At 52.6% G+C, this 27,922-nt stretch overlaps 1 protein-coding gene across 3 annotated transcripts in view; it reads left to right on the top strand.

The window, feature by feature from the left end:
- Positions 1–27,922, top strand: part of SSH2 (slingshot protein phosphatase 2) — an 89,236-nt gene that overhangs the window by 27,166 nt on the left and 34,148 nt on the right. For 2 of the 3 annotated variants that reach the window (XM_084493284.1, XM_084493282.1), the window contains one exon: positions 4,042–4,085. In XM_084493284.1, the coding sequence (XP_084349410.1) occupies positions 4,042–4,085 (44 nt within the window). Of the gene's footprint in view, positions 1–4,041; positions 4,086–15,206; positions 15,333–27,922 lie in introns of those variants that run through there. The other variant, XM_084493281.1, reaches the window with a different exon arrangement.

Raw genomic sequence — 27,922 nt, 5'->3', positions numbered from 1 at the left:
CCCTGTAAATAGCAGGACACAAGGGGGATGCAGCAAAGGAGCATTTTATGCACTGGGATGGCTGTCATTGCTGAGGAGGAGCTCAGAAGCGCCTCGTGACATCCTCAAAGTGAAGGTTAGTTCTGCTCCAGATAGCATCCCAGGCGATGCATCTCTTGCTCAAATCACACTTGTCTACAGCCAGCCAGCTCTATTCTGCATAGATGTGCTCCTGACACAAATCTGCTACATTTATGTCTAATATTAAAGAAATCCTGTAAGAGCTTCGGCAGAGACAGATGGTGGTTGACTGGGCTGTGTCTAGCCTCCTCCACATCGAGCTCTTGAGGGCTGAATTTTGAGTGGAGCCACGTTAACGAGCTGCATATTTCAGGCTCTTCTCCTGTCATTTGTGGGACTTCTGGTTATGGCGTGCCAGGCTTGCCAGTTGCTGTGACCTGATTTTTTTTTTGGCATGTGGAAATGGCCATTCGTTATCATTACCATACTGAAAATGTTTGCATAGCTGGGCTTCCTGAACAGCACGGTAGAGATTGCAAGTGCTCTTTCAATTGTTTTTGTTCTCTAGACGAATACGTGCTCTTGAGCTGTTTTGGCTTACTCAAAAAAATAAAAAATAAAAAAAAGTCTTCAGCTATCCTGCATGTATGAGAGCTCTTCCCCCCGCTCTGACCTCTTCCCTTGTCTGTGTCTCCATGTCCTCTCCATGCCCCTCATCAACTTTTTCACCAGCCCATGGGGAATTCATCAGAGTCTATGCTCTGGCAGGATCTGAGAAGTTCCAGCAGTAGCACACACCCACAACAGCTAGTGGTGCTTTCGGAAGGACTTCAGATAGCCAACAAATTTGTTCAGAGGAATTTAACCGTGTGGCTGGCACCGGCTCCCAGCTTCTTGTCTTGCTGATCTTGTCTGGGACACTTGGCACGCCAAGGCCACCAGGTGATGCGGCCTCCTGGATGCAGGGCATGTGGTTCCAGTGTCTTCCTTACGCTTGAGTTTGTCCCCCGCATCTGATACTGCCATCCTAGTGCTGTGAGGTCGCTGCATCAAGTCGTGCCACCCCAAGTGATGGTGTGGGGCTGGGAACTGGTCAATAGAATCACAAAATATCCCAAGTTGGAAGGGACCCACGAGGATCATCGGGTCCAGCTCCTGGAGCTGGTCAAAGCCTGTGAAGACAGCTGTGGTGCTGCTGTCTTTGTCAGCTCGTGGGGCTCTCCTGCTGATGGTACTTGAGTGACTGGTCTGCAAATGCGAATCCTTATCCTGCAAATCTTGTGTGCAACTTCTGGTTTTGTTTTGCTTTTAAAATTCTGCAAGGACTTCTAATAAGGAGCCTTCCCAACAGAGCCTCACAAGCTGTGTAAGTTCTTGCAAGACTCAGCAAGGAGGAGTGTGGAGGACGCTCCACATCCCTCCATTTCTGCAGGCAGGTCTCCAGAACCTAGTGCAGAGTCTGCCCAAGGTAATCCAGACCTTTGTTTTCAAACTGGCACCTTTGTTTTCAAACCCAGATATCAGCATACAGATAGTTGTCTGCTCTGGCACAGCCCGAGGTGAGTTTAGCTCTGCACATCGCTCCAGTTTGCTATAACTGCTGTGTGGCACCGAGGAGGTGGCCTCTGTGGCTTCTGTGACGATGCTGGCTGCCTGACCGAGCGTGTGGTCTCAGCCATCAGAGCTGCCCTTTTCACCATCGGATTTTCCGCTCCAAACCACTGGGAAGCGCCTGCACTTTCCGGTGCTGGGGTGAGAAATAAAATATGCACTCTCCTGGGAAGTGCTGGTGGTTCGGATAACAAATTTAGGGGAAGAGGGCAAGGAAAGGAGGTATGTGAAGTATTTAGGACTGACTTAGACTTTCTTTGCTTGCTCTAGAAATGCAAATACTTGCTGCTTTTGTGCTAGTTAAGCACGAGCCAACTTCTTAGAAGTGCTCGATACCTTGCTTCTGCAAACTTAACATGCTGCTGTTACCACCCGTCAAGACAAAATACACCAAAGTGCAGAGTGAGTAGCGTGGTCCACGGGATAACCACTGGCCCTGAGGTGTTAAGCAAGCAGTTGAAGTGCACAGAGACTCTGGCCGCCCTGGGAGCACGGATTGCCAGGACAGCTGTCCAGTGTCTGGAGCCGTGGACAACAGTCAGGCAGATAGGTCTTGAGCCAGTGTGGTTATTGCAAAAGCTTGAATAATGGAAAGTGACTTTATGCCATTGGATTTCTTCTTTCGCAAGGCCAGCCTCGGGTCTGGAGCCCAGAGAGCATCCAGAAGTGTCCTGCCAGCCCCTGAACGCAGCTGGAGGGATGCTGACATCCCATCGCAGCAAGGAGGGCTTGGCTTCCTGCAGTGAAACTCTGCTCCCCGGGTGGCTGCTCTTCACCCGTGCTTTTGCACCTTTCTGAATGACGCTATGGCTTGGTTTTTGTTGTCTGTGGAAGGCATTGGGGCTCCCATTTTCAGAGACGGGCATGCCAGCTTCCTTATCGAGCTGCTGAAATGCTGAGCTAATTCTAAGGTATGATGAGTAAAAGGTATTTGTGCCAGCTCCTGCTTGTTGTCGATGGTCTGCGGGTTTTAGCTTGAGTTTGTGGTTGCAGGTGGTTCCCAGTGAACTCCTTCATGGCCTTGTTCTAGTTCTGTTCTTCAAAATAGAAGAATAGACTCAACACAAGCTTTGCAAACAATAGAAGAACAGAGGAACTCAACTCAAGCTTTGCATGCAGTAAGCACAAGAATGTACCTGAAAAGATTTCCAGGCAAAAGCATCTGTTGGTACAGTTCTCTTACAGAAACTTAACTTACTCCGCTCCTCCCCTTTTCTGAGCCTGATGCTTAAACCTGTTAGTTCCTGTGTGTTTTGGTAAGGTGTCTGTTCCGGAGTCGCTCCCTCTCCTGTTGTTTCACCGGCTCTCCTGCCCGGGCAGCTGCATGCCCACACTGGTAGGGATGGGCGAGAGGCCTGGGATGTGCAGCTCCTCGTCCTCTTCTCCGCTGACTCCTTGGAGAGCAGACACTTCCCCTAGCCCAGATCCCTTCTGTGCCTTCTCTCTGTCTCCATCAGCTGCGTTGCTGTCCCAAAGAAAGCTGAAGGGGAAGAAAATGCTGCTCCCCTTGGAGGGGACCGTGCGGTCCCACCTGGCTTGTCCATGGGAGAGCAGGGCTGGCGTGGGTAGCACCCCTGTGGGCAGAACGCCTGAGGGCTCTTGCACCCACCTGCTTGTGTCCAGCCAGACACAAAATCATCCTTTTGCTTCCTTTGGCTCCCTGTGCCGACCTCTGGTTTTCTTGGGATGCCCCTGCACGACCGAATGCTTGGAATGCTTTAAAATATGTTCCTTTCCGCAGGCCCGCATAAACACAGTAAGGTTTCACTGATTTAAAGCAGATCCTGTACTCCATCTTCAGCCAGTGCCTGGCAACAGATACTTAAATGCCCTGTGACGAGGAATTAATTGCTGAGATCTCTCTGCCGAGGTCTTGCTTTGGGCTTTAGGAGGTATGCCTAGTGAAATTCCCCAGTGCACTGGAGGTTGTGTGTATTAATCTTGCATCTAAAGCAGCGTCGTATTTCATGTTGCCACTTCCTAGCCTATCTGTGCTCCCCAGCTCCTAGCTGGCAGCTTTATTACTTTCTGGTTTTGTGGGCTCTTAAACTTGATTGCTGACACCGGAATACGAATTAATACGATATATATAAAGATAATTAAAAAACATAATGTTTTTGCCCAGAATTAAGCCACGCGTTTGGCTCTTGGCCTGCCATGTTTGGCAGGGGTCATTGGAAGGAAATGTGAATGCCTGCTAAATCCTGCACTGGCAAAAATTCTTGTAGGTCGACTTTTAAAAGGGTCATGAGTGAACATCAAGTGACAACCGAGCAGAAAATGAGTTCCTGGGTAGTGACAGCTACGTGCAGAAGCAGTGCGGATTTCCTTTGCCTTCTGCAGTCAAACCAGCGAAATGCAAGTCTTTGGATTCTGCCTACGTTAAAGTATATTAACCCTTTTTTTTTTTTTCCTCTCCTATGTGTGCAGGAGGCAGACAGCGGGGAAGAAGAATGCCGGTCCCAGCCCAGAAGGTAAGATTCTCACTTGGGGCTTGTGGGAGTCTTTGAGGATGCTCTTCTTTGTGAAGTGTTCCCCGGTGTTTTAGTTTATTTTGGTTTTGTTCTGCTTGTTTTATTCTGGATTTTTTTTTTTACCAGCATAAACACACATAACTTTCTGTCTATTGTTAATCTTGTGTAACTGTCTCATGGGTACCTTCCTAAAATATATATATATATATTTACATTTAACTGTGACCTAAGTGATGCCCTTAGTCAAGGGGCTACTGCAGCGGGAAATGGGGAAAAAATGATGACACACTAAAAACTATACATGGGGAACAGTTCACAAAGATACCAGCGAGTATATTCTCCAAATTGCTGTTTGCATCTGAGGGATGGATGATGTGTTGCCTATAGCCAATTCTGAATAAGACGGTGATGCTGCACTTGATGTTTGTGGAGATCTTGAATTTTGGGACCAAATCCTGGTTGTGTTCTCCTTATCTCCCGCTGACGTTGTGTGCTGTACCGTAGGGTTTGGCCCAACATCAGAATATTCTGAGAAGGATGGCCACATTCATAAACACTCTGCTCTCTGGTTTTAAGAAGTCCCTGTAGCCCTCACGAGCTGAACTGGGTTCTGTGAGTTAGCGGGAGTATCACAGGAGGTGCTACTCTTTTCGTTTTAATTGGGATTGTTTTGTATGGAGACGTGCATTCTTGTACGTGCCAGTTTCAGTTGCTTCAGGAAGAACTTGTTTCGATTAAATGCTTATATCTGAAACCCAAACAAATACTGGAAGTCATCTGATAGAATGGTGACAAGTATTAATGGTGACAGGTATCAGCGGTGTTTTTGTAATGTAGTCGTAGTCTCAACAGTAGACCTCTTGAAAGCTTTTTCTCCTACCCTCTAAGCCATCAAAAGAATTATTTCATCTAAACTTAAAATAAGCAACCTCAGTATATAACTGGGTAACTTGTCCAGCAGCGGGAGCACTTTCATGGCTTAAAATGTTGCAGCCAAACCTTCTGAAAGGAGTGAGATTCCCTCCAGGGGGAGTAAAGGAGAAGTGAAGGTGAAGTAGTTCTCCCTTCGTGAGCTCTTTGGCTGTTACAGTTCTTTGCTTAATGCCATTTGCATGGGTAGATAACTACAAAAGCTGTCATTTTTAGTATTTAAAGGGCTTCAAAAAGATGCGGGCCTTGGTTTTGGGACCAACTTGGATGAATCTGCAAAAGAAAAAGCAGTCGTGGTTGCACATTCCCATGACTTCAGTGTAGTCCTGCAATTGCTTGGCTCGGGGAAGGTGACTGTTCTGTTCCCTCCAGGCTCCTACCCTTAAATGATGATTTAAGAATCGCTGTTTCTTCATTTTACAGCTTTCAGGACTGTTAGGAAAGCTGGAAAACACAATTCCCAAAGGCTCAGACTGAACTCAGCTAATCTCTTAATTTTAATTTCTCTCTTAGCCTTCCAGCAGTCACAAGATCAACTCATGACCTGTCTCAGTATACATAATGTATTGGAGGGGATGGGAGGCGTTTCATTGTTGTGGGCACTTAGCAACAATGGTAGGTTAGGGCTGAAACAAACATTTCTTCTTTTAATATACTTGAAATAACTTCCTAGGGTAGGAAATGACAACCTGCTGCTATGTGATGATCTGAACTCAGTGACTCCTGTGGCTGGGGTCAGAGAGCTAACCAAAGCCAAGATCCTTCGTAAGGAAAACACGGGGATGGGTGTGAAATGTGTTTGATTACAGTGGGATAAAAATAAGGGTCAAACGTGGTAAGTCATCAACCTGAAGTCCTGCTGTGGAGGAGCAACAGATGTCTGTAAACAGCTCTTGAGTAAATTTATCTAATCCCCGGCTTTCAGGGGAAGGTAGCAAGTAGTAGCTGTTAAAAAATCCAGCAACCGATCTAAAATATCCTCCATGGCGGCAGAGAAATGTGTTTCAAACATGAGCTGAAACTTGCAGGTAGGTACCTCAAGAAAGCCTGCAGCAATTCGTGTATCCAGGCGCTGACCTGTGTGTGCTCTTTGAGGGCTCACACCACAGACACTGATTGCACAGACTGGAGCCTGACAGAGAAGGGAAAGGAAGTGTGTGAAAACGGTGTTTGAGCTTCAACCTGCTGCAGGCAGCAGTCAGATGACGTGACGAGTCTGCACTTGCCTCTTCCTTGGGGTTTGCTGGCACGAAGGGAGCATCAGCACACAGCTCAGCCCGTCCTCTCCCCTAGCAGCACCAGCCCTCGACGTCTGCTCCGCCGGGAGCTCTGCTCCTTCCTTTAGGATGCTCTTAAGAGTGCTTCTGCCAGCACCACTGCAGACAGAGTGAGGGGTTTTCTGCTCTGAGTTAGAATCTGCTTAAAGGTTTTCCCTGAGAGGTGTTAAATATTAGAAAGAGAGTTCGTGTGTGCTCTGCCACTGGCAAACTTCTGTGCTCTCTGGCCGACTGTTTTGTACTGATGCAAAGCGAAATGGTTTGGTTCTGTGCTTGAGGGAGATGCTAGGGGATAGTGAACAAGCACCTGATCTTTACAAAGACCTCGCTCTGTTACTGAAAATTGCAGCAAAGTGTTACTGCAAATACCTGGCGCTAGGACAGTAGGTGAAAACCAGTTTGGCTTTCCCTACTTTTCAAATTTTTCAGGATTTTTCCAGAACCCCTTAGCCCTGCTCCCAGTGAAGCCCCGGAGGGTCACTGCACCCTGCCGTAGCTGTCAGCACTCTTGTCGTTTTGGGGTGAAATCCCCAAATCCTTAGCATGAGTCCATGTTCTTGCTCTGCAGCTCCTGACCAAGCCAATCCTTGTCACCTAATTCTTGGTTAATGAGACTAAGACAGAGCTACTGCACAGGCAGGTGTACCGAACGACCTATTTATTACGTTTATTGCCCTCATAACTACCTTCCAGACGTTTTTATTAGCTATCTGGAAGCTGTACAGGGCCTGCTCCTCTTTCCTGTCCCCAGTCTTGTTGCCGTCACATGGAACTGACTTAATGAACCCCCCACGTTAACAACCTCTGCATCACCCCAGCGTCATTAAAGCTCACCTAAAATGCAACGAGCTCTGAGTTGTGCTTACACCAACCGGCTTCATACCGTCCGGTTTTTGTGTGCCCCGTGCCAGGGTTGCAGGGATTCAGCATCTTTGTTTTGCTGACAAACGACATCCCCGGGGCAGCAGCGGGCTGCAGCCTGTGCTGGCTGCGCTGCCAGAACCTCTCGGTTGCAGTTTGTGTTTGTTGTGTTGAAATGGTGCCTCCGCTTCCCCGCGAGCTGTGCGCTCACCACTTGGCACACCTTGGAGCAGCACTCGCTGCCCCAATGCAGCCTCTGAGGCCGCACAGAAGCTGCTGAGAATAAAATTGAGCCTGCAGTGCTCCCCGGCCAGACTGCCGGGACTTCCGAGGAAATCTTTGCGCTTTTATGGCCTGCTGCTGGGTCAGGCTAAAGTCCGTTTGCACAGGTAAAGCCACGGGGCCTGGTGTTCCCTGGGAGTGCCACAGAAAGTGGTCGGGTCCTGCTCTGAATTTGGGGCTTGCCACCTGAAAATGTTCTCTAAAAGTGCTTGTCTGCCCCGCCTGAGGGGGGAGGCTGCGTTACTTTTGCAGCCCACGTGTGCTTACCTTCTGCTTTGGTTTTCTTCTTTAGTCAAAGTAGTTCCTTCCAGGAGTGAACTGGGAAGGAAAACAAATCAGATTATTGCTGTGATAAGAGTTGGATGTGCCAAGGTGCCTCAAGGTTTCAAGCTGTGAGTAAATACCTTTTGTTTTAAGAGTGGAAGACGCCAATTTAATGCAGAAGCTTATGGTTAATTACTGCACAGAAGTTGTTTTCAGCTACCTTGATAGCAATGCATGGGTTTCCTTGTGCGAGGTGTGGAAGGTAAGCCAGCTTCTTTGATTTTTAAGCTGAGACTCCCTGCAGGCTCCTCACCACCCGAGGGTCACGGCAGATGTGTGCGGGTCCCTGGGAGGAGAGGAGGGACCGGGTGATTCCACAGCCACTGCACTTCAAAGGGCTCTCAGCATCCACACCAAGATGCGTGACTCTTCGCCATCCTGTGTCGGTTGTGACTGTGGGAGATGGGTATCGCTGCCATTTGGTGCTCCTGTGGCAGGCTCTGGTTATCTTCTATCACCTCTGGTTATCCTTAGAGCACATCTCTCACGTTGGAAGAGACTTTGAATACCATGCGCTGCCCGTTCTGGCGCCTAAACCTTCCTTGTGCTTCCTTTGCTTGCTGCCCCAGCTGCCAAACCATCATTTTGTCAGTACTTGAGCTGCAGCTGGATCTTCTGGTGGGTCTGCAAGGCACTTTGTTAACTCCACATCTTGAGTAAGAGGGAGTTGCGTGTGTGGTGTGCAGAAGAGCTTGTGTTTATCCATGCCGGAGATTACTAAGCTCCTGTAGCACGAACCTTATCTTCAGAATGCATTTCCTGAATCCATCTTTCTGTCCTTCCTTTCGGTGACAGCTTAGTCTCTCCGTGGCACTTACTACAGCTGCTTGTGGAGAATGTAATACCAAGATAAAGAACTGCTCTGTTCATCTGCCAGCTCTGCTGACCGCTGGGAAAAGTTCTGCGGGCCACGCAGCACGATTCCTGAGAGCCTTCGTTCTGAGTGCCAGGTGTTTCATCACCAGACTGTGAGCAAAGGTATAGCAATTGTAGTAAAATCAGGTTTGTTATAGATTGGTAACAGATACCTGCAGGGCTAGTTTACTGCAGGTTTGCTGTGGTTGCAGTGTGTTCAGGCCAGTCCGATTACATACCCGTGGTTCACAATAAGCAAGAAGAAGGCTTGAGACTCGGTTCTCGTAGCTGAAGGATCAAGCAAGTCCGTATGAGTTGTTGCATTACCAAATTCCTAGGTAAACGCACGCTGCTATTGCAAGGAGCTTGCTCAAAATATGAAGGCTTACGAAAAGTCTGATAATTTGTCATTCTAAGTGTGTGAACGGAAGAGAATGAGGAACAAGGCAAGGACAAACTTGGAAGTGAGAGGAATGAAGGTGGGTCAGATCCTTCAGCTACCACAAGGGTCTGCTCAGCGCCGAGCAAGCCCGGAGCAGCTGCCCCCCTGCACTTGTGCTCCTCCTTCAGAGGTTACAAAGGAGGGGCTGACGGGGATTCCAGACGTTCTTGTGTCTCCTGCTGAGCATGAACCAGGTTCTCTGGGCCAGAGGAGTCTAAGCTGATGAAAGATTCCAGTGGTAAATAGAAAGGGAGACTCCAAAATAGCAGCTCTGGTCCCTTTCCTGGTAGGGTACCTTGGCAAGGCTTGAAAGTTACACAGCAATCCTTTGTTTTCAGCTCTGCGTGGATTTCAGGCACTCAAATGTATGGTGAGAATCCAGCAAGGGTTTCTGGACTTACTGCCATTCAGTGCTTTGGTATCTTTGCATCAAACACATTCCTTTCTAAAATTAGTGTAAAAATCAGGTTGTGCTTGACACTTGAGCGGATTTACCTGTTCCTTTTCTATAGGTCACTGAAATAGCACATTGCTGTTTCATCATCTCAGCCATGTCAGCTTGGCATTTCTTCTTTGCTGGACTCGTAGTGCTGTAGTGGTTTGCAAGGCTCTGGGTTAGCGTTTCAGAAGCAGCACGGATGTTCGCATGGAGAGCAGCTTGCTGCATAAACAGGATGCTTTGCAGTTGCGTATCCAAAGAGCTACTTTTCTTCAAGGCTGCTCTGGAAATCGTTTGAGTGCGTGTGGAAAGCAGCTCTCCAGGAAGCTCACCATGTTAAACATCCTTGCTGGGAGCAGGAGAAGGCAGCTGTGGGCAAGATGTTTCAGCAAAAGTCTCTCCGTGCCTGGCAGCATCCAACATCAGCGCTGGTACCAGACCTTCAGCCACGCTGCTCGTGTCCCTTGTGCTTCCCCTTTGGTTCCAGTCCCTGCAGCTCCCCGTGCTTCTGCAGCTGTACAGCGGGTGTAATTGAGCCTTGACCTCTTTGTGTCAGACCCTCTGAGATTTAACGATAAGCAAACTGTACAAGGATTGGGTGTGGGTTTTGTGAGGGAAGGGTTTAATGAAGTGATAATATTGCAAAATAGGTGTTGAATTCTCAGCTGAGAAGCCTAATCATTGATCGTGATGGGCAACTGACCAAACGGGCTCTAAAAGCGTGGTTTTGTTCTGTCTGTGATGCTTATCGCCCTACCTCTGCTCCTGTCTGATTCTTTGCACAAGAACTGAAAACAGAAATACTCTTTGACAGCTTAAATAACCAAATTTAGAGTGTGGCTTCCTGTTCTGACTGGTTCTTCAGGATTCAAGTACAGTTTTGCATGCTTTCCCGGTTCCTGCCTCCCCCCTCTTTTTTTTTTTCTCCTTCTCCAAACCAGATACAGGCTCCTTTCTCATTACTTTGCTGTATTTCCCTTGCTGTGCCTAACGTGCGAGTGTTGCCTTGGTGGGTGGCATGCCTCTTAGCGCTGGGAAAGTTCTGTTTCTTTACACAGTTTCTCCTCCTGCCCTGCGTGCGTTGGCTTGTTTATGACCACTGCTACCGAAATGGCTTCGTGTTGTGCTGATAAATGAGACGAGATAACACAGTTGTCTCTGGTTTTTGTGCTGCAAGGCGACTTCTCACTGATGCACTTCTCCCTCCGAAGCGGGGCACCGGGGCAGCGGTAGGAGACCCGCACAGGAGGTGCTGCTATCAGAGGCTCAGTCTCTGCCTGCTCACAGGCTGGCTGCAGTGACTGAAGGCTCTCCCCAGCTAAGCCATCTGTTTGTGCTCCTAATCCGCTCCATCTCAGCTCCGACTGCTCACTACCGAGAGCTCCACATCCGCCGAGCCGTAGGATGAGTTAGCTGACCTCTCACCAGGAGAGAAGGCACACTACAGCCTTTGACTCCTGAACAGCTGCAGAGTCTAGCACCCCGTCCTTAAAATCTGCCTCGTAAGACCCTCTTTTCCCCACCAGGCCTGATGCCGAGACAGCTGCCTGTGTGGGGAAAGATCGAGTAGAGCTGCCGGTGAGAAAACAAAGCGCTGCGCCCCGCCTGCGCACACGGAAATGAACTCGCTACCTCTGATCTCTGCGGCTCTGCCTGTGCAGGGCTCTCGTGCTCATCTGCGGGCAGTGACGTGTTGTTTTCAAACTCTGACTTCTCACAACGACGGTGGAAACAGCTGCCCGGCAGGCCGGAGCAAACTTTCCGTACGTGCCGTGAAGGTGGCCACGCGGGCACTGCAGCCGTGCATTTCCCAGGGGAGGGAGGATGTGATGGGGGGTGTTTGTCGAACACAGCAGCCCCAGAGTTTTTTCCATAACCTGGAAACGTGGGTCCAGGCTCTGCATTGCCTTACCTATTACACTGGTGCTAATAGGTCTAAATTCCATGCCTGGCAACATCCCGCTGTCCCTTTTACCTTGAACATGGCTAACGTTACAGCTGCAGCCCCTTCCACAGGCTCACCCTGCTGTGCTGGACTGTTCCTTGCTCTTGCAGAGTACCTGGACTTTGGGCAAACTTAAAATAACACCTAACCCCTCTTAGCCACTGAAAGCAGTTTCTAGAGACATGATGATAACAGATCATGTTCATCAGGGTATTTTTGAATGAGGGAACTGAGAGCAGCAGAGGCTTGCTGGCATACAAACCAAAATGCAGAGGCGACTGGGCCCATGTGGGGCTGTGTTACGAACCAAACGTGCCTGATAAGACAATCCCTGCTCCCACTTCAATCATCTTCATGCGAGCAGACGCCCAGCAAACCCCTGTGAGATAGGTGGGTGGGTTATGGTGACACCCACACCTCTGGGTGGTCTGACCAGAAGCAGCAATTCAGCCTTAAACTGTTAATCTTGGATGGCACCACCAGCTCCATTAACGCCCTCTTTGCATGTGGACACTGCGCTGATGACACCCTGTCCTGCAGCTTGCTTCTGCAACTGCCAAATCTGCAGATGCTAATGCAGAGCCTGACCAGAGAGCTTCGTGCAGTTTTCCTGATGGCTGGTGTAGCCAGGCCTCGGCTGTCCGAGGAGGATCCTGTTTGCAGGCTGCCAGCTCTGTGTGGGACGTGGATGTACCCTGTTAGATCACTGCAAGGTGAAAATGCACGAGGAAGGTAAGGCAGGTGGGTGCACGCTGCTGTGACTGCAGCTTTGAGGTACAGACAGTGGGGATAATGCTGGTTTTAGGAGTAAACTGCACCTTTTTCAGCCCTGCTGTCTGCAGAACAGAACACTAACAGCCAGGGCAAGAGACTCGTGTCTAGGTTTTCTCCCTCCAGCCCCTTGAACATCTCTCCAGGGGCAGTTCTCCGGTCCTTCTTTCGAAGTGCCTGGCCGTGCATCCTCAGCGCTCTGTCCTCATTTTTTATCGGGATGCTCCGTGCCTGGCTCTGCCTGCCCGCATGGCCGGTGCTTGGCTTTCCAAAGGTCCACAGATGGGTCCTTTTGTGGTGTCTTACACCATGCGTCTAGCTGGAGCTGATGAGTCTGCGTGGTGTTCAAAGGTTAGATGGAATCCTTGCTGCCCGGTGAGAGCGATGTGGGGCCGAAATCACAGACTGGGGGCTTGGTTACTGCCTGGCCATGCGGCAGCGTGGTGGCACTGATCCTGTGGCCTCCCCAGGAGTGTGAATGCCGACCCACAGCTCGGCCACGCGGTGCCTTTTCCCCCCCGCAACAAAATGTAATTTCATGCAGCGGGCTGGGAAGCGCCTGAGACCCCGGACGGATTTATTTCCAGCTTGTCACGCCGTGATTAATGCCTGGGCTCACATGCCCTGTGCGGCACGGCCGTGCTTTAGGCTCTTACCTGTCATCGCTGCGATTTCGTGCGCTTCGATCTCCGCATGCATTCACCCCAGCAGAGTGCAGCCGCTCACAGCACCGAGCGGTTCCTCGGCTCTCGTGTCCCTCTGCCTTCGTCTCCATCCCCTCGAAGCCCCTTCGTGCTGCCCCAGCTCCTCCCGCAGGCTGGTGGGCTGACGCTTCAGCTCTTGGATGAAAATAACGCGTAAATGGGCACCGGGAACCGAGGCACCGATCTGATTTACTCTGCCTGACGGCAGGGCCACTCCCGGGCTAATATTCCAGTCTTTGTGGCAACAAACCCAGACTGAAAGCCCTTTTATTAGGATGGATTTCAATATGCGGACTCTCTGAGCGTTTCCCACTCCTGCTTTCTGAAGTTTCTGAAAGGAAAGAGCTGGGATATTGCTGTCTTCATTTGGTCTCCTAGCATATGGAGGCGCAGTGCTTGTGTCCGTGTTAATCCCGGGCTCGTTCATTTGCAGCCCCATTATCCGGCTGTTAGCTGAGCCGAGAGGACTTCCACATAAGAATAAGGAGAGTTAATCACCGCGCTTGTTTTTAGCAGTTTTGAGGGCTTGCCTTTGTGATGCTAGTTGCAGGTAACAAGCCTGACATCTCTCTGGGCTCTATTTAAACGCAGTTGTTTTTCCACAATGCTTGAATAAAGCCCTTCAGTTGTTAATTAGAATAGAGGAGAAATTCTGGGCTTGTTTTTCAGTCTCTGAACGTGTGGTATGCGTTACTACCGATGGGAGGTTCCTGCCAGTCTCTTGACCTCTGGAAGGATTGAGTTACCCTCCATTTCTCTAATGCTCTGATTTTTTCCATCGCTTCTTGCAGCTCACTTCATTTCTGTTCAGCAAAATGACTTTTTTTGGCACCGCAGCGAGCTGGCACGGCGTCTTCTTTACAGCTGCGAGGAAGAACTGTTACCAGGGATGTGCTCTGGGCTATATGAGATGACGTTGCTTGAATTAATGCAGCCCAACCATGTCCTAGCAGAACTTGCAGAATCACGAGTTCTGCCGCTTCGTCTTCCCCTGGGACCGCTGGGAGCGGGGCTGGGGGGACCTTTCAGTGGGACCCGGGGCGGTTGCCACCGCTTGTGTCACTTTTAGAGCTCCTCTGCCCTTTGGAAGTTTTAGTTGGAAACAATCCCTAGCTGAAGCTGTCTTTTGGCCTCTAGTTCTGCTCCCTGATCATGCGGGCAGTTCTGCAGTGATGCCCTGGCAATAATTCCTTTTTTTTTTCCCCGTTGGGGAGGTGTTAGGACTAACACTGTGCTCCAAACCCAGGGAGTTTGGATGGCTGCCTCCATCCTCACCGCGTTTAAACCCGCTCCTTGCAGTGCCAGCTCTCTGGTGCCGTGTTACCACCCTGAGCATGTGCACCGCCCGAGAATAGCATCTTGTTTGTGTCCCCTTGGGCTGGGACAGCCTGCATTCCGTGGGAAGGGGAAGGCCGAGCGAGCCTCCAACCCTTCTCCCTTGTTTTCCTCCGCACGAAGCAGGGGGTGCAGGACGCAGCTGGGCTCTTGGGCTGGTGTGTGCAGGGCTGCGTGGGGCTCCTGGTGGAAAACTGCATGGAGGTGGTGGAAAAATCCCGGGTAGTGGATGAGGTCTGTGGGCAGGAGCCTCTTTTCTGCCTTTCCACCCTGCAGGTGCTAGAGCTGGGCATTAAATAGCTTCGGGAGGTGGCTGCCTGGCTCCTGGGTTGGCAGGTCGCTGAGCACCATGCTTCCAGCCACCACCGCCTTGCCCTGCCTCCTGCGGGCAAGGAATCGAGGCCGATCCACCGCCTGCCTTCCACAAACCCCATTGGGGTGCTGCAGGGGGGCTGCAGGGCACCCTAAAGCCCACCCAGCCCCGGCCCCACAGTGCCACCAGCCCGCATTGCCCACCCAACCTGGCCTTGAGCACCAAGGGAGGGACCCCCACAACCTCAAACGAGGGTGTTCCGGCCTCAACCTGACCGAATGAGGAGAAAAAAACCAAAAACCCCAAAAACCGCCCTAAAACCACCACCCCCCGCTGCCCCCCGCTGCCCCCAGCCACGTGCGGCTGGGGGGCGTGGCCACATCAGAAGGGGGCGTGGCCACACCAGATGGGGGTGTGTCCACACCATGAGGGGGCGTGGCCACCACGAAAGCGAGTGCGGCGGGGGGCGTGACCAACAGGGACGGAGGCGTGGTTATGGGCGTGTCCAGGCGGGACGGGGGCGTGGTTATGGGCGTGACCAACCGGGGGGGCGTGGCCGCCCCTGCGCAGTGCGGCGGGGAGCGGCGCGGCGCGGAGCGGGGGCAGCGGCGGCGGCAGCGGCTCCCCCCCCCCCCCCCCCCCTTCAATACCCCCCCCATGCCGCGGGGCCGGGCGGAGCAGCGCGGGGCGGCCGGGCCGCTGGTGGCGCCGCGATGATCCCCTACTTCTCGGACAACGCCGTCATCTCGCAGGGAGCCATCGCCCAGCTGTGAGTAGCAGCACCCGGGGAGGGGGGGGGGTCCCCGCTGGGGTCCCCGGTGCCGGTTCCCTCCTCCCGTCCCCGCTCCGTGCCCCCCCCTCCTGCTCCGTCCCCGTCCCTCCGAGCAAACTTTTCTCTTTCCGGCAGCCGCGGCTCGTCCCGGGGCTTTCCCACCGCCGCCGCTCGGTGCCCGCAGGGGCTCGTTCCGGGGAGCGCTGAGCCGCGGGGTGCTGAGCACCAAAATCGCTCAGCACCGGGGTGCCGGCCCCAAATCGCCTCCTTTACCCCGTGGGCTGTCCGGTAGCAGTGCTCCGGGCAGCACTTCGGCTCGGTACAGGGTTGTGGGGGTGCTTTGGGGCGGTGGGGGAGTTTTTAGGGAGGCGGGCAGCGCGGTGAGGTCCTGCTTGAGGCTTCTCTACCGCTGCTTTGTCCCATGGAGGCATCATAAAAGGTTTAAAGGTAGCAGGACAAAGCACCGGGGGTCCCATGGGGGCTGCGTGCCTCTATCCAGGAGCCCTGGCAAAGCCCCGAGCTGCACGGCGCTGCCCAGCTCGCAGTAGGGACCCCTGCTTGTGCTCGGCGTGGAAACCCGTCCCAGGACTCCGTGGCCTCTTTTTGGAGCACAAGCAATCCCTGCTGCGTTGGGTAATCAGCTAAGTCTCTCTGAGCCTTTCATACCTGACCCAAAATGCTTATAATTGGTCTTTTTTTTTTTTTTTTTTATCCTCCCCGCTCGCTCGCGGCGGTGCCTGTAAGTGTTCCAGCTCTCCCTGCGGTTGCTGATAATGAAGGTTTAGCAGCGATTTACCTGAGCTGTTCTGTAGGAGCAGGAATGCAAATTGGCCGTGCCCCGGGCTTTGGGAAATAAAAACACTTCTGCGATTGTGGGGAGAAAACCCCAAACCCCAACGAACCCGCTGTAGGCTGAAGCCCTGCCTCACGGATCGGTGGGGTTTCCCGAGCTCTGTCAGGTAGCTAGGTAACAATTTCAGTGCTTTTAAGGTGTTTGCTCTACACGCTGCTCAAACACTGAACGCAGGCTTTGAGGCCGTCCGGAAAGGGACGGAAGGAGAGGGGAAACGGGGTGCTGGCAGCCCCAGCTCCCACCTGGGCGCAGGGCGCACCCGTTCCTCCTCTGGCTGGGGAGATAACCGGGTTATCGGGGAGCTCATGCCATCCTTTGCCTTTCCTGCAAGGAAAGATTAACAAGCGTGAGAGTGACAGAGCTTTTAGCCCACGCATAAATGTCTGCACGAGGCTGGATTAATATTTTGAGAGCGGTCTCAATCAGGACAGTGTCCGGGGCTGGCACAAGAAGGACCTGTTTTTAAATTTACACTGCTCTAATTACAGGTTCCTAAAGGCTGGGTAATATCAGGCGTCCTGATTTCCTTGTGGGCAAGACCTAAAAATCTAGCTTTTGTTCCTTTTGAAACTTATTCTCTGCGGAACGAGGAGGATGTCGGCGACCCAAATGTTGTCGGGAACTTGTGTTTCAGTGTTCTTTAGTAGTTGTATTTGGCTGGTCAGCTCTGGCTTTCAGAGATCAGCACAAATTGCTCCTGTGTTGACGCTTTTAGCCACTAACGTGGTCAGCTGCCCTGGGTCTGATTCATTTCAGGTTCACAAGGACTCAAATCCGTATCTGAGGGACTTGGGTTTCTCCAAACACTCAGGATTTACGGTTGTAACTTGTTCCAGAAAGTCTTGCTACTCTGGGTGAACCTAGTGGGACTTCTGCCGATTTCCTGGCTTTATTTTTGTGTGGGATTCAGAATTCGCTTTGGTCTAATGAAACCCTAAAGCAGCTGATGGAGAGATAGAAGGAAAAAAGCCAAACTTCAGACATCCTGCGAATACCAGAGAATTTTGTAGCAGAAGCAGCCTGGAGAGATTGCCGCAGATCACTTCTTCCTGTCTGCAGCCGCTTCCTTTTTCTCGTGCCAAGTTTTAGGTATCTAACTTGCTGCTGGTGCCCCTGAAGTGCTTTTTCCGTGGCCCTGTGATAGCGCTGCTCCTCGTGCCAGATTCCTCTGCCGCCCGGTTCCCCTCTTTGTGGTGGTGGCAGGGAAGGGTTACCCGCTGGGAGGGCACCGGGACAGCCAGCAGTGCCTGAGGATGTCGGTGGGTGCCTGCCCTTGCTTCCAAACCCCAGCACCCAGCTGTGGTTTTTAAATCCCTTGGGATTTGGGTGCGTTTTGGGCTGCGTCCTGCGCCTTGAAGCAGCTCTGGGAGCCCACGCCGAGCACGTGTTGGAGCGCTCCGAGTGTTTACTACTGCATCCCCCGACGCTCCTGGAGCCAGATGGATCTGAAAATGAACACGCTTGCTTCATCCCAGCCTGTGTCCTATTATAAGCCGTTAACTGAGAGTTTTTACAACAAGTATTTTAAACATTGGGGGACAGATCGAAGCAGCACGGGTAGTTTATTCACAGCATCACGAGTACAGCTTGGAGCTCTTAAAAAAGAGAAGTAAAACCCAGAAGTTTATCAGAACACTTTTCAGCAGAGGGTTAAAGGTAGCCACAAAACGTTGCTGCAGGCTTGTTGTCCCCCAGAATCGCTCTTCCCGTAAGCAGCAGCCCTCCGCTGGGGTGTGAAGAAGCGGCGTGACGCCGTAAGAGGAAGCTGCAGGTGATTGCGGGCGGCATCACCGCGTGATACGGACCCGTTTTATCGCCGCCACCTCACCGCACCGTGTCCTTGTGCCCGGGTCCTCATCCTTCTCCACCCTGCCGTTCACTTTCGTCTTCAAAGCCCTGCGGCTGCGCCTCGGTGCTGTGAAGTCCCGAGGGCACCTCGCTTGAAGCTGTGCCACGTGCCCCGCCAGGATCCTCGCTGAGTGCGTGGCCGCCGGTGCTGCGCTTTGGAGACTCTTCATTTATTTATTGCTGCACGGGAAGCTTCACTTTTTCCCTGCTCGCAACGTTCCTGCTGCCAAAAGCCCTGTTCGCTCAGCAATTAGGCTGCCGTCCTCGGAGCAGCGTGCTATTGGAAATCTTTAATCGCCTCTGTAGCTCCCGAAGTACTTTAGCATTGTGCTGAGAATCGGCGATACTTCAGGTTTGAAGAGATGATGCTCGGAAAGCCGGTGTGTGCTGCTCCAGGGGACGGCCCCAAACCCAGCAGGGACACGGAGCAGCATTCGGGCAGCCCCTGGGGGTCCAACCTGGCCCCTTGCCCCTGGGCACAGCACCTCGTGCTGGGCTTCCCACTGCCCTGCAGGGCTGCCAGCCTTCTCTCATCTTCCTTCCTCTCGCCCCGATAACAAATATGACGTGTAAAAGGTCCCTTACTACCTGCTGAGCACTAAAAGCCGTGCAAATAAGCTGTGGTAATTGGGTAAAAGTAGCGTGCTGCCTGCTCCGGGCTGATCATTAACCCAGGCAGGGCCCTATTGTTCATAACTACTTTTCCTGTTTGGCTTTTCCTTTTATTCCCCTGGAAGCTACGGGTGTTTGTCTCGCTGAGCCTTCCTGGTAGGGGGCAGGGAGAAGGATGGAAGGAGGTTATGGGATGAGGTTGCGGGATGGGAGAGGTTATGGGATGTAAAAGCAAAACTTGGGCAGCACACAAGAGTTCCCCACACCACCCAGCAGCTCTGAGGTGGGATATTTTATCGGGGAAGCCCACGCAGGGCTGCCCAGCTCCTGCCAAACAGGCTGCGAGGGGCAGAGGTTGCCTCTGAGAAGGACTCCCCATCGTCCTGGAACTTCTGCAGATGCTCCTTGTCTCTGGAAATGCTTGGGATTTTTTGCAGGATTACGAAGCAGAAGGACCCGGGGCGAGATTATCAGCAGAAAAGGACCTTTTGGGGCCGCTTCGTAGGCTGCCTGGGATTTTTACACAGGACTCTTACTTCCTCGTACCTTTATCAGACAGCCCCTGGCTAAAATATTGCTTCATTGTTTTTTAAACAACTTCAGGCAAACTTTCTCGAAACGTTGCTCCCGACCAGTGCTCGCAGGGTCAGAGAGAGTTTAAAACCCCGCATCCCGCTCCGCCACGGGCTGCGGAGAGCTGCCGCCTCCTCTGCATCGGTCTGGCAAACAGCATCCAAGTTATCAGCCCGTATGGGCCTAAAACTAGTTCAGCAAATATTTTTTCTCCAGTGTAATGGCTGTAATGTGTCCAGAGCAACTCTGCAGCTTGAGTTTCCAGCCGCGGCGCCCCGGAGCAGCTAGCTGAAGGCTCCCAATTAATTCCCCAAATGCAAGGGGGTGAAATTCCCCCGCTGCCCTTCAGCCTTGCACGGCTGTGCTTTTGGTGATGTGTCCGGCAGCCAGCCCCTTGCTTTGCCTGCTCGTGTGGGCCGGGGCTTTAATTTAGCAGCTTGGAAGTAACTGGAGACCGGGAGCGGTGGCTCTGCAGCCACTTGTGACTGCCGGGGGGGATTAGCCAAGTGCTTTGCGACGGGGAGAAGCCTTCTGGTTCAAGGACACCAAGCAGTCGCAGCTGGGGAGGAGAAAACCCTGTAGGGGAGAATAAAACCTCATCCATACCCCAGTGTCAGCTGGGGCTGAGGGTGCTGGAGCAGCCCAGCCTGCGAGGGTAGGGTCAGCGCCTCCTGGAGTTGGCAGCTTTTCCCATTTGGGCATTTTTAGGGATATTAAGGCCACAGGCTCCTCATTCAGTGCATTTTTCTTGTTTATCCCGTACTTATCTGGCCCTCCTCAGCCCTTTGGAGTCTGTTGGTGTATTTGTAATAAGCCATTTAAGAAGCGTGCTTTTTCTCAAAACACCTTTGTTACAAGTAGGCTAAACCCGCGGGCTGCTGAACCAGAAGTGATTTAGCCCTTTCTGTAAACAAATGATCTTTGTCACTTCGCAGTGGAGCCCTCTGCTTGCCCGCACGCTTCCCACAACGGCTGGACGAGGTCCGTGCCGTCCCCCGGCGTGTGCTTCCTTGGCTCTGGGGTCTCGGTGACTCCTGCGTTGGGTTTACACGGGGAAACTCCAGGCTTCTCCCTGGGGAGGTGCAGGTTTGTCACAGCTGGGTTCTGGCTCTGTGCAGTCCCAGAGATGAGCTGGGGTACGTCTGTCCTTTGGTCCAGCACCGCCTCGAAGCGCCCTGGCTCTGTGGGCAGGGACCCGGCCCTACAGAGGACTGCTGGGGTGAGCTGAGCTTGGGGTTAACTTGGGTGAGTTTGGGATTCATTTGGGCGAGCTGAGCTTGGAGTGAAGCACCCTGACACCAGCACACAGGCGGCTTAGGAGCCGTCATCTGCTCTGCACTTGCCTCCCGCATTTAGAAATCACCTCCTTGCCGTGTCTGATGAGCTCCGGGGTGTCTCCAATCTCCTTGCACCTCCTTCTCCAGCATGAAGAGAACGGGTTTGCTCGTCCAAGCCTCTGGTCTCCCCACAGCCTCAGCCCTCAGGCTGCCCAGCAGGTCGCTTTGTGGCCAGCAGTGTCGTCACTTGGGCACATTCAGCTCGCCGAGACGCCGGGCGGCTTTCCTGATGTCCCGAGGCTGGTGAGAGGCTCCCAGTGGCAGGTGGGACTGCAGCGGTGTTATTCTGATTACCCAACGATAACTGACTCCGCCAGGCCATAATTTCAGGGGAACCTTCAGCTGCACACAGCTACAGATAAGAGAAGCTATCATCGGTTTCACCTTTGTCCTCTAAAACTTGGTCTGCGGGTGTCTTGCTTTCTTTACCTTGATGCTGGATTAAAATGAGCTCAGAGTTGTGCCCACACCCTTTCATTTTATTTTCTTTAAAGCTCGTTGAGTGGCAGCGTGTGATGAGTTCGTCACTGGCCGGGTTGATGATGATGATGGTAGTTTGGTGGTGGTGGTTTTCCCTTTATTTACTTTGAAAAGGAGGAGGAGAAACCCAAACCCCAGCGGGAAGCGGCACAGCTGCATTCCTCCGTGTGTCGCAAGGACGGAAAGCCAGTTAGTCTAAATAAAAACAAATAATTTGTCAGCACCATCCCTAGCCCCCCTGCTGCTTTAGCACGGCGAGAAAGTTGCAGGAGAGCAAACGGAGGAGCGGGGCCGTGCCTCGTTAGCAGGCGGGGTGCTGAGTGCGGGAGAAACACCCAGCTGCGAGCCGGGCCGTGGGACATTCGGTGTGTGCAGGGAGCTGTGGGTTGCTGAGCACTGCCTGCGAATGTCAGGGCTGTTGGATGCACCCAGAGGTGGGGGTTTTTGAGAGCAGGTCCCTCTGGCAGCAAGCAGGGAGGGAGGGAGATGTAGGGCGGGCGCTCAGCGCGGTGCAAAACCCTGACCCCACTGCAATGGTCCTGCTTTGTCCTCGGTTCCTTTAAGCACGTCATGAAATGCTTCGTGGGACTCGCACACACTCAAAATTAAGCAAATATCTATCGTAGAGGCTTTTTAAAAGCTGTTTAAGAGCCTTTTCCCTAAAGTACGCTCTGTTCTTAGAGGCTTCTCCGGGTCCGCACTTGGTGTTGCATTGATCTCGCTGCTTCCACGTGTGGTTTTTAAATGGGTTCTCATGTTTTTAGGAAATACGAGGCCCTGCGTTAAGAGCTACTGAAAATTGGCTGCCAAAGTGCTGAAAGTGCTAATTCTGATGAAATTTAGCACCTGATTTCGCAGGGATAAACACATCTGGAATCTCTGCTCTTTGAGTTCAAGCTCTCGTAAAATAAAACTTTATTTAATGGGTTTCCAGCCCGAGACCTAGTCAGCTAAACTTTGCAGGGTTCTTGTGTTGAGTTAAAAACGCCTGAAAACACACTGAAAAGAGGAGTGCTGACATCTCCTTTAGCTGGAAGTCACGGGAAGATATTAAGAGTAAGTTAATTTGCAGCTGTGCCGAGGAATCTCGAATGCAAAGCTGCTGCAGGGCCGTGCTTCGGGGCGATGCGTGCCGGTGTTGCCTTTTCTTTCCTGTTCTATGGGCAGATAGCACAAAATATGCATGGTTCAAGCGATGCTGCTTCTTATTTCAAATTTGCAAGGGTCTATATAAGCACCTTGCAGTGCCGTTGGATGGTTTGAAGTTCACTTGTCTGCTCTGTAGAAATGTTCCAGCTCCTTTCCCCTCTCGTCCTGCCCTTCGCTTCAGCCTTTCTTTAGGCTCAGAGATGCAGCGGTGCTGTTGGACATCCCCCAGTCTGTCAGCTTCTGTTTAAAGTGGTGTATGGTGAGTGATTAATGGAAATTATTTCAGGAATAAAGGCCTCCTGGTAAGCCGATCCCTATTGAGAGGGCCAGAAGAAAAGCAGAGTCACAAGGGGTATCGTCTCCAGGAAGAGCTCGCCGCATCCGCGGGGGGAAGAGTTGGACTGGAGAGCAGTGCTGAGTCTGCATGTTGAAATGCGTCATAATTATATCTCAGGGTCTAATTCGGAGAGCTTTTCCTGCTCTTTCTGGATTGTCACTTACGCCAGCAGGACGTTGGAGTGCTGTTCGCTGCTGGTTGCCTTCCCTTCTAATGGGGTGAGTTCTCCAAAGGCCGGGCTGCCCCGCTCTGCAGCGCTGCGGGGTCAGGGAGCCTAAAGTGATGCTGCATTTCCTCTTCAGTTTGCAGCTTTAAAACAAATCTCAAGTTTGTGTTGGCCTTGCTTATGTTAAGGACTCTCCCCCCACTTAAATTAGCCTTAAAGAAAAGATACAGATGCATGAAACTACTTAAAGTTTAAAATGTTTGAGTCTGGCTATGATGCTTACTCACTGCTAACCAACCCAAACTTCAGGCTGATGTTTACAGCCCTGTTAAACTTTATTCCCTCTCAATTGTGGCTGAGCTATTCCCTAACACAAAGTCACAGATGTATTTGCAAATTGGTCCACCAGCTAGGCAGGTGAGCAGATCATTGCCCTGGTTATGGGCTGTATCAGCACAGCAGGAGCTCCGAGCACCTTCCAGTTCACATCAGCACCCACTGAGCAGCCACCCGCCGGGTTCCCGTCCCTCTGGAGCTGCTCACCACCCGCTGCCCTCTGTGCCAGCCCAAAGGGGCAGCCAGCTCCGAGCTGGTTTTGTTCTTCTTGCTGGAAGCTGTCATTTAGGGATCAAGGATGGGGAGGATGCAAGGAGAACGAGAGAAAATTGGAAGTGCTGAGTACTGCAGAAGTTAAAATACCGAACAAATAACTTCCTTGTATTATATGAGCCAAGTCCAACAGCCTCTTGAAGATTTGTGATGCTTTGGGGTAATCAAGCATCTGCTTGTTTTTAGCACAGAGGAAAGGCTTATTATTAGGCATTGATTTCTGTGCGGGCAGACAGAGCCATCCTTGTTTTGGTGCTGTGCTCGCAGGGGACCATTAACGTGCGGGCAGCGAGGCTGCCACCAGAGCTCCCCCAGCACAATTCCTCCATGCTGGGTGCTCACGGAGTTGAACTCCCCCAGGAGCCCCCAGGACTGGTGTTTATGGGAATCTGCGTCCCCAAAGTGCTGAGCATGCTTGGCCTAAATATAGCTGCCCCCAAAACCTGGGTGGCGCAGGATGGTGCGGTGACCTTAGGGTGTCTCGTGTGCCTTGGGTCATGGCAGTATTTAAAGCATCGGGGTCCTGGGGGTGGTGGGCTCACGGGCAGGGCCGTGGCAGCTGGGAGTGGTGCCACCACGTGTGTGGGGAGGTCTGGGGAGAAATTAGGGAGCTAAACGTGGATAGATGTGGTGGGAGAGCTTGTGTGTGCGCTGGGTGTTAGCCAGCTGCTGCAGAGGTGGTGTGGGGTGAGGGCGATCGGTGAGCACCGAGATAATTCGGGGGGGGAGGAAGAAAAGATCAGCATGTGTCAGCCAGAGGGGTGCTTTTCTGGAGATAACTCATCAAAACACTATTTTTTTTTTCCTTTGATCCTTGACGTGGCAGGTTCTCCTTATGATGTTTTCTCACGCCGATTAAAGTGTTTTTAAAGAACGTATTTCTGGAGGTGTTGGGTGGGTGCTGGGGGCAGGAGGAGCTGGCAGGATGGTGGTGTGGGGCACGAGGTGGTGCCCTCCGAGTGCAAGTTGGAGTCCGTGGGGCTCCATCTGGGAACGTCTTGACTTGGAGACCTGGAGGAAGCCCTCGGGGACTATCGTGTAAAGCAAATTCCTTTCGCAGCCTCGTTTCCTGCCCCGGTCTCTAGCCTAAAGCCCCGTGCGCAGAATCGGGTTTCTGCTGTGAGCGCCGAGTGCCCGGATCTCGCAGTCAGCACCCCGGTTGTGTTAGCCGCCCGTTCCTGCTGCGTGAGCTCTGCGTTGCTGGAGGAAAAATGCTTTGTGCTCCTCTGCTGCCCTGCATTCCGGAGCACGTCAGAGCCCTGCTTGCACAACTCGTTTTTCTCTTGCTTTGGGGGACTTTTCTTGCCCTCCGGGTGCATCCCCCGGAGCACAGCTGAGGACTTGAGGCTACCGGGGAACTCACGCAGGCTTTGACATCTGCAGCAGCTGGTGAATGATAAAACAACTCTGGGAACTTCTTCTCGAGTCTGCCTTACAACCCAGCCTGCTTCCCTGCTGCAAACAGGTCAGTCCCCCTGCCCATGAGGGAGCGCATCTGGTCGGTGCCCAGGGGATGTGGCTGGGGTGAGTTTCTCAGCCCAGAGCCGCTGTCTTTGGTGCCATCTCCAGTGGATGTCACTGCTCCGTGTTTCTGTTCCATGTAGCATGCAGAGCTTCAAAGGGGGATGCCCTGAAGTTTGGCCAGAGCAATAGAACCAGGAGGACGCCTGCTTTTCCCCCGGGGGCTTGAGCTCTGGCTGCTGTGATGCTCTGAAGCAGGAGAGGTGAATGTGATGTCCTGCCGGAGGCGCAGGCTTTGCTGGCATGCCCTGGCTGCTCCCACTCTGGAGGCTGCAGAAAGGTTTCTGGGGTTCAATTCAAACACACCTGGTGGCAAAGAAACACCGATGACACGTGGGCACGATGTTTTTTTCCAGCAGTGGCCTCAACCCGCAGGCTGTTAGCTCGGCAGGGTGCTGAGTGGGTGTCAAAACTCCCTGCAGCTGCGTTGGGTGACCCGGGGCTGCTGAGATCCCCTCTCTGATACTGCCTGAGCTGCTTGGTCTGTGCAGCTCAGGTGGCTGCTCTCTGCTTGCAAACACAGCCAGAATCATCAGTGCTCCCCTCTGCAAGGCTCCGTGTGTGCCATGAACCCCTCGCTCAGAGCAAGCAGAGGGGATGCCCTTAGGGCTGTGATGCCTGTAGAGCTGAGGCTCGCACCCACCACCCCACCTTTGGGTATCTTCTGCAAACAGGAACTTGTCCTGGCTCTCAGCTCAGCCCCAGCAGTTGCCCATCGTGGAGACCAAAGCGAGGGAGAAGATGGCTTGGCTAAGGTGAGAAGGGCTTGGTTGGTAGGACAGCACAGACAAACTCCCGTGGGCATTGCAGCCCTCCCTGTGGTTGTGTCGGTGCAGTCGCAGCCGAGCTCTCTCCCCAGGGAGCCCCACCTTGGAGCAGAGGAAATGCCTGCAGACAGCCCTTTAAGGGGAGAGGAAAAAAAAAGTCACAAATGCAGATGTTGCTAAAAACGCAGCGTGCGTCAGGCGCTGGGGATGGGGAGGGTTCCCACGCTCTGTTTGTTTTCCTCCTTGGGCCGGTTCTGAAGTTGCAGAAGTGCTGAGTGGCAAGAGGCTGCCGGGCTGGAGAACCACTTCCCCTTTCTCTCCTTGCCCTCGGCGGTGTCACCTCTGTTGACAGCACCGCAGAGCCCTTTTCGGGAAGCCATGGCCTTGTTTTGCTCTGTGCTGGGCTCGTTTCTGTTCTGAACCTCAGAGGGGACCAGGCGGTTTCCATGCCTGCTGCCCCTGCTAATACGGCAGTACAGAGCGGTCCTGAGGCTTTTTCTTGTCTTTTCCATCTCCTGCTTCTTGTTGTGGGGTTTTTGTTAGTGACGGCTGCTGCTTTGCTTTTCCCAGTCCTGTGCATGAGGATAACCGGCTGCCGTCGCTGTTCACCGGACTTAAATTGTGAATCATTTCACCAGGCTCCATCACTCAGCAGAGCTTAAACTGGGAGCCAAGCATTGCCCTCCTCTATAGAAGTCACAAATACTGCTGTTGTAGGCAATAATTAAAACAAAGTGCTTTAAAAAGCAGGCAAGGGAAAGAGGGAGGATAAAAACTGATACACGGGTGAGCCGGAGGAGTTTGGGCACTGCTCTAGGCAGGGATGCTGGAGCTGGTGATGCTCTCGCCTGGAGGTTTGATGGAGAAGGGCCCTCAGATCCCAGCTGTGCTGATGGCCCTGGGCTGGGGCTGGTGCTGGAGGAACTGGGGCTTCGTCCCTCATGGGCGAGTGGGCACACAGCAGGCGATGCCGTGTCCCATGCCGCAGGGAAAGAGCCAGCTCCTGCCTGCTTCGGCATGGACCTGGGCACTGTGCAGCCTGTTCCCAGCTCCAGCTGCTGCCCCTCGGTCAGCCCCGGGGTTAGTTTTGCCCTGTGTGATGGGAATGAGAAGAGTCCTAACCTGCAGCCCCCTACCTACGTGCTGCTACCCGCTAGAAGTGGTTAAATCCCTAGGGGTGAAACCTCGGGCACAGGCTAAGGGCTGCTAATGCTGCCTGGAGGCTGGGCTGATAAAATGAACTACGTGAGAACAGGCTGTGATTGCCGGCTTCTTTCTCCTCTCTGATGTGTGTTTGCCTCTGTGGTGAGGTTGTAAAGGGAGGAAGAAAAGGTGAGAAGTCTTCTGAGTCTGTGGCCTGGTCTGAAGGACCTCTGTGCGCCTGCTCTAGTACCCAGGCTTTAAAAAACTGCAGCTTGAGGGCTTTCAGAGGATCTGTGTGCCAGCAGGAGCGAGGAAGGCTCAGGCAAAATTCCTGACCTGAGCAGGGTCTGTGCGCTGTGCCCAATTATTTCTACTTCTTCTTTGGCACGGATAAGGATCTCTGATCAATTTTAATTTGCAAAGAGTGATTTTTTTTCCTTTTCAAAGTTCTCTGTTGCTGAAACATCCAGTGCGTGTTTTGACGTCTGCTATAATTCTAGAAAACAGCCCGGGGAGAAACCTCAGTGAAGAGGGTGCCGAGGTGCAGCCTGCACAGCAGGGTGGGCTGCGGGTTCAGAAAGGGGCTTCCTGCATGTGCATCTGCCTTGCTAGGGCTCCAGGAATTTGATTGTGTGATCTCCCCACCAGGAAAACAGGGAGATGCCCGGGCGTGTGCGTGAGGTTAGGGGGAAATCCAGCCATAACGCGGGGTTCGTAACTCCCCGGTTCAGGAACCCAGCAGGTGACGCCTGGGGGTAAAGCAGGAAGCCAGCTCGTGGCACGCTGGCTCCTGGATCTCAGTCACGCATGATTTCTCTGTGATGCTGTTGTCTTCGGTTGTGGTTAGGCACCGATCTGCCCCGAGGAGCCACCAAAAAGTGTCCCTGGGGCAGCAGCAGCGGGGACGTGGCCCTGCAGGCTGTGACCTGGCGCGGCGCAGCGCTCACCCTCCCTCCGTACGTAGAGGTTCTTCAAATACATGGCGGGGCTTTTTGCCCTATTGTTATTTCCTGGCCCTTGGCCCTTAAGGGAAGGGAGTAAATAATCATTTCTGTTACTTGCTTAAGCGGAGAAAGGAACTGAGACGTTCCCAGTCTCTTCGTTGGTTGACAAGGACACACCGACTGCTTTTTGAGGGCATGGAGCTGCTGCGGTGCCTGATGCCAGGGACTCTCCCATCCTGTCTTATCGT

Source organism: Aythya ferina (genome assembly GCF_964211825.1).
Source record: "Aythya ferina genome assembly, chromosome: 19".
Lineage (NCBI taxonomy): Eukaryota > Metazoa > Chordata > Aves > Anseriformes > Anatidae > Aythya > Aythya ferina.
This window is presented reverse-complemented; position numbering and strand designations above follow the sequence as displayed.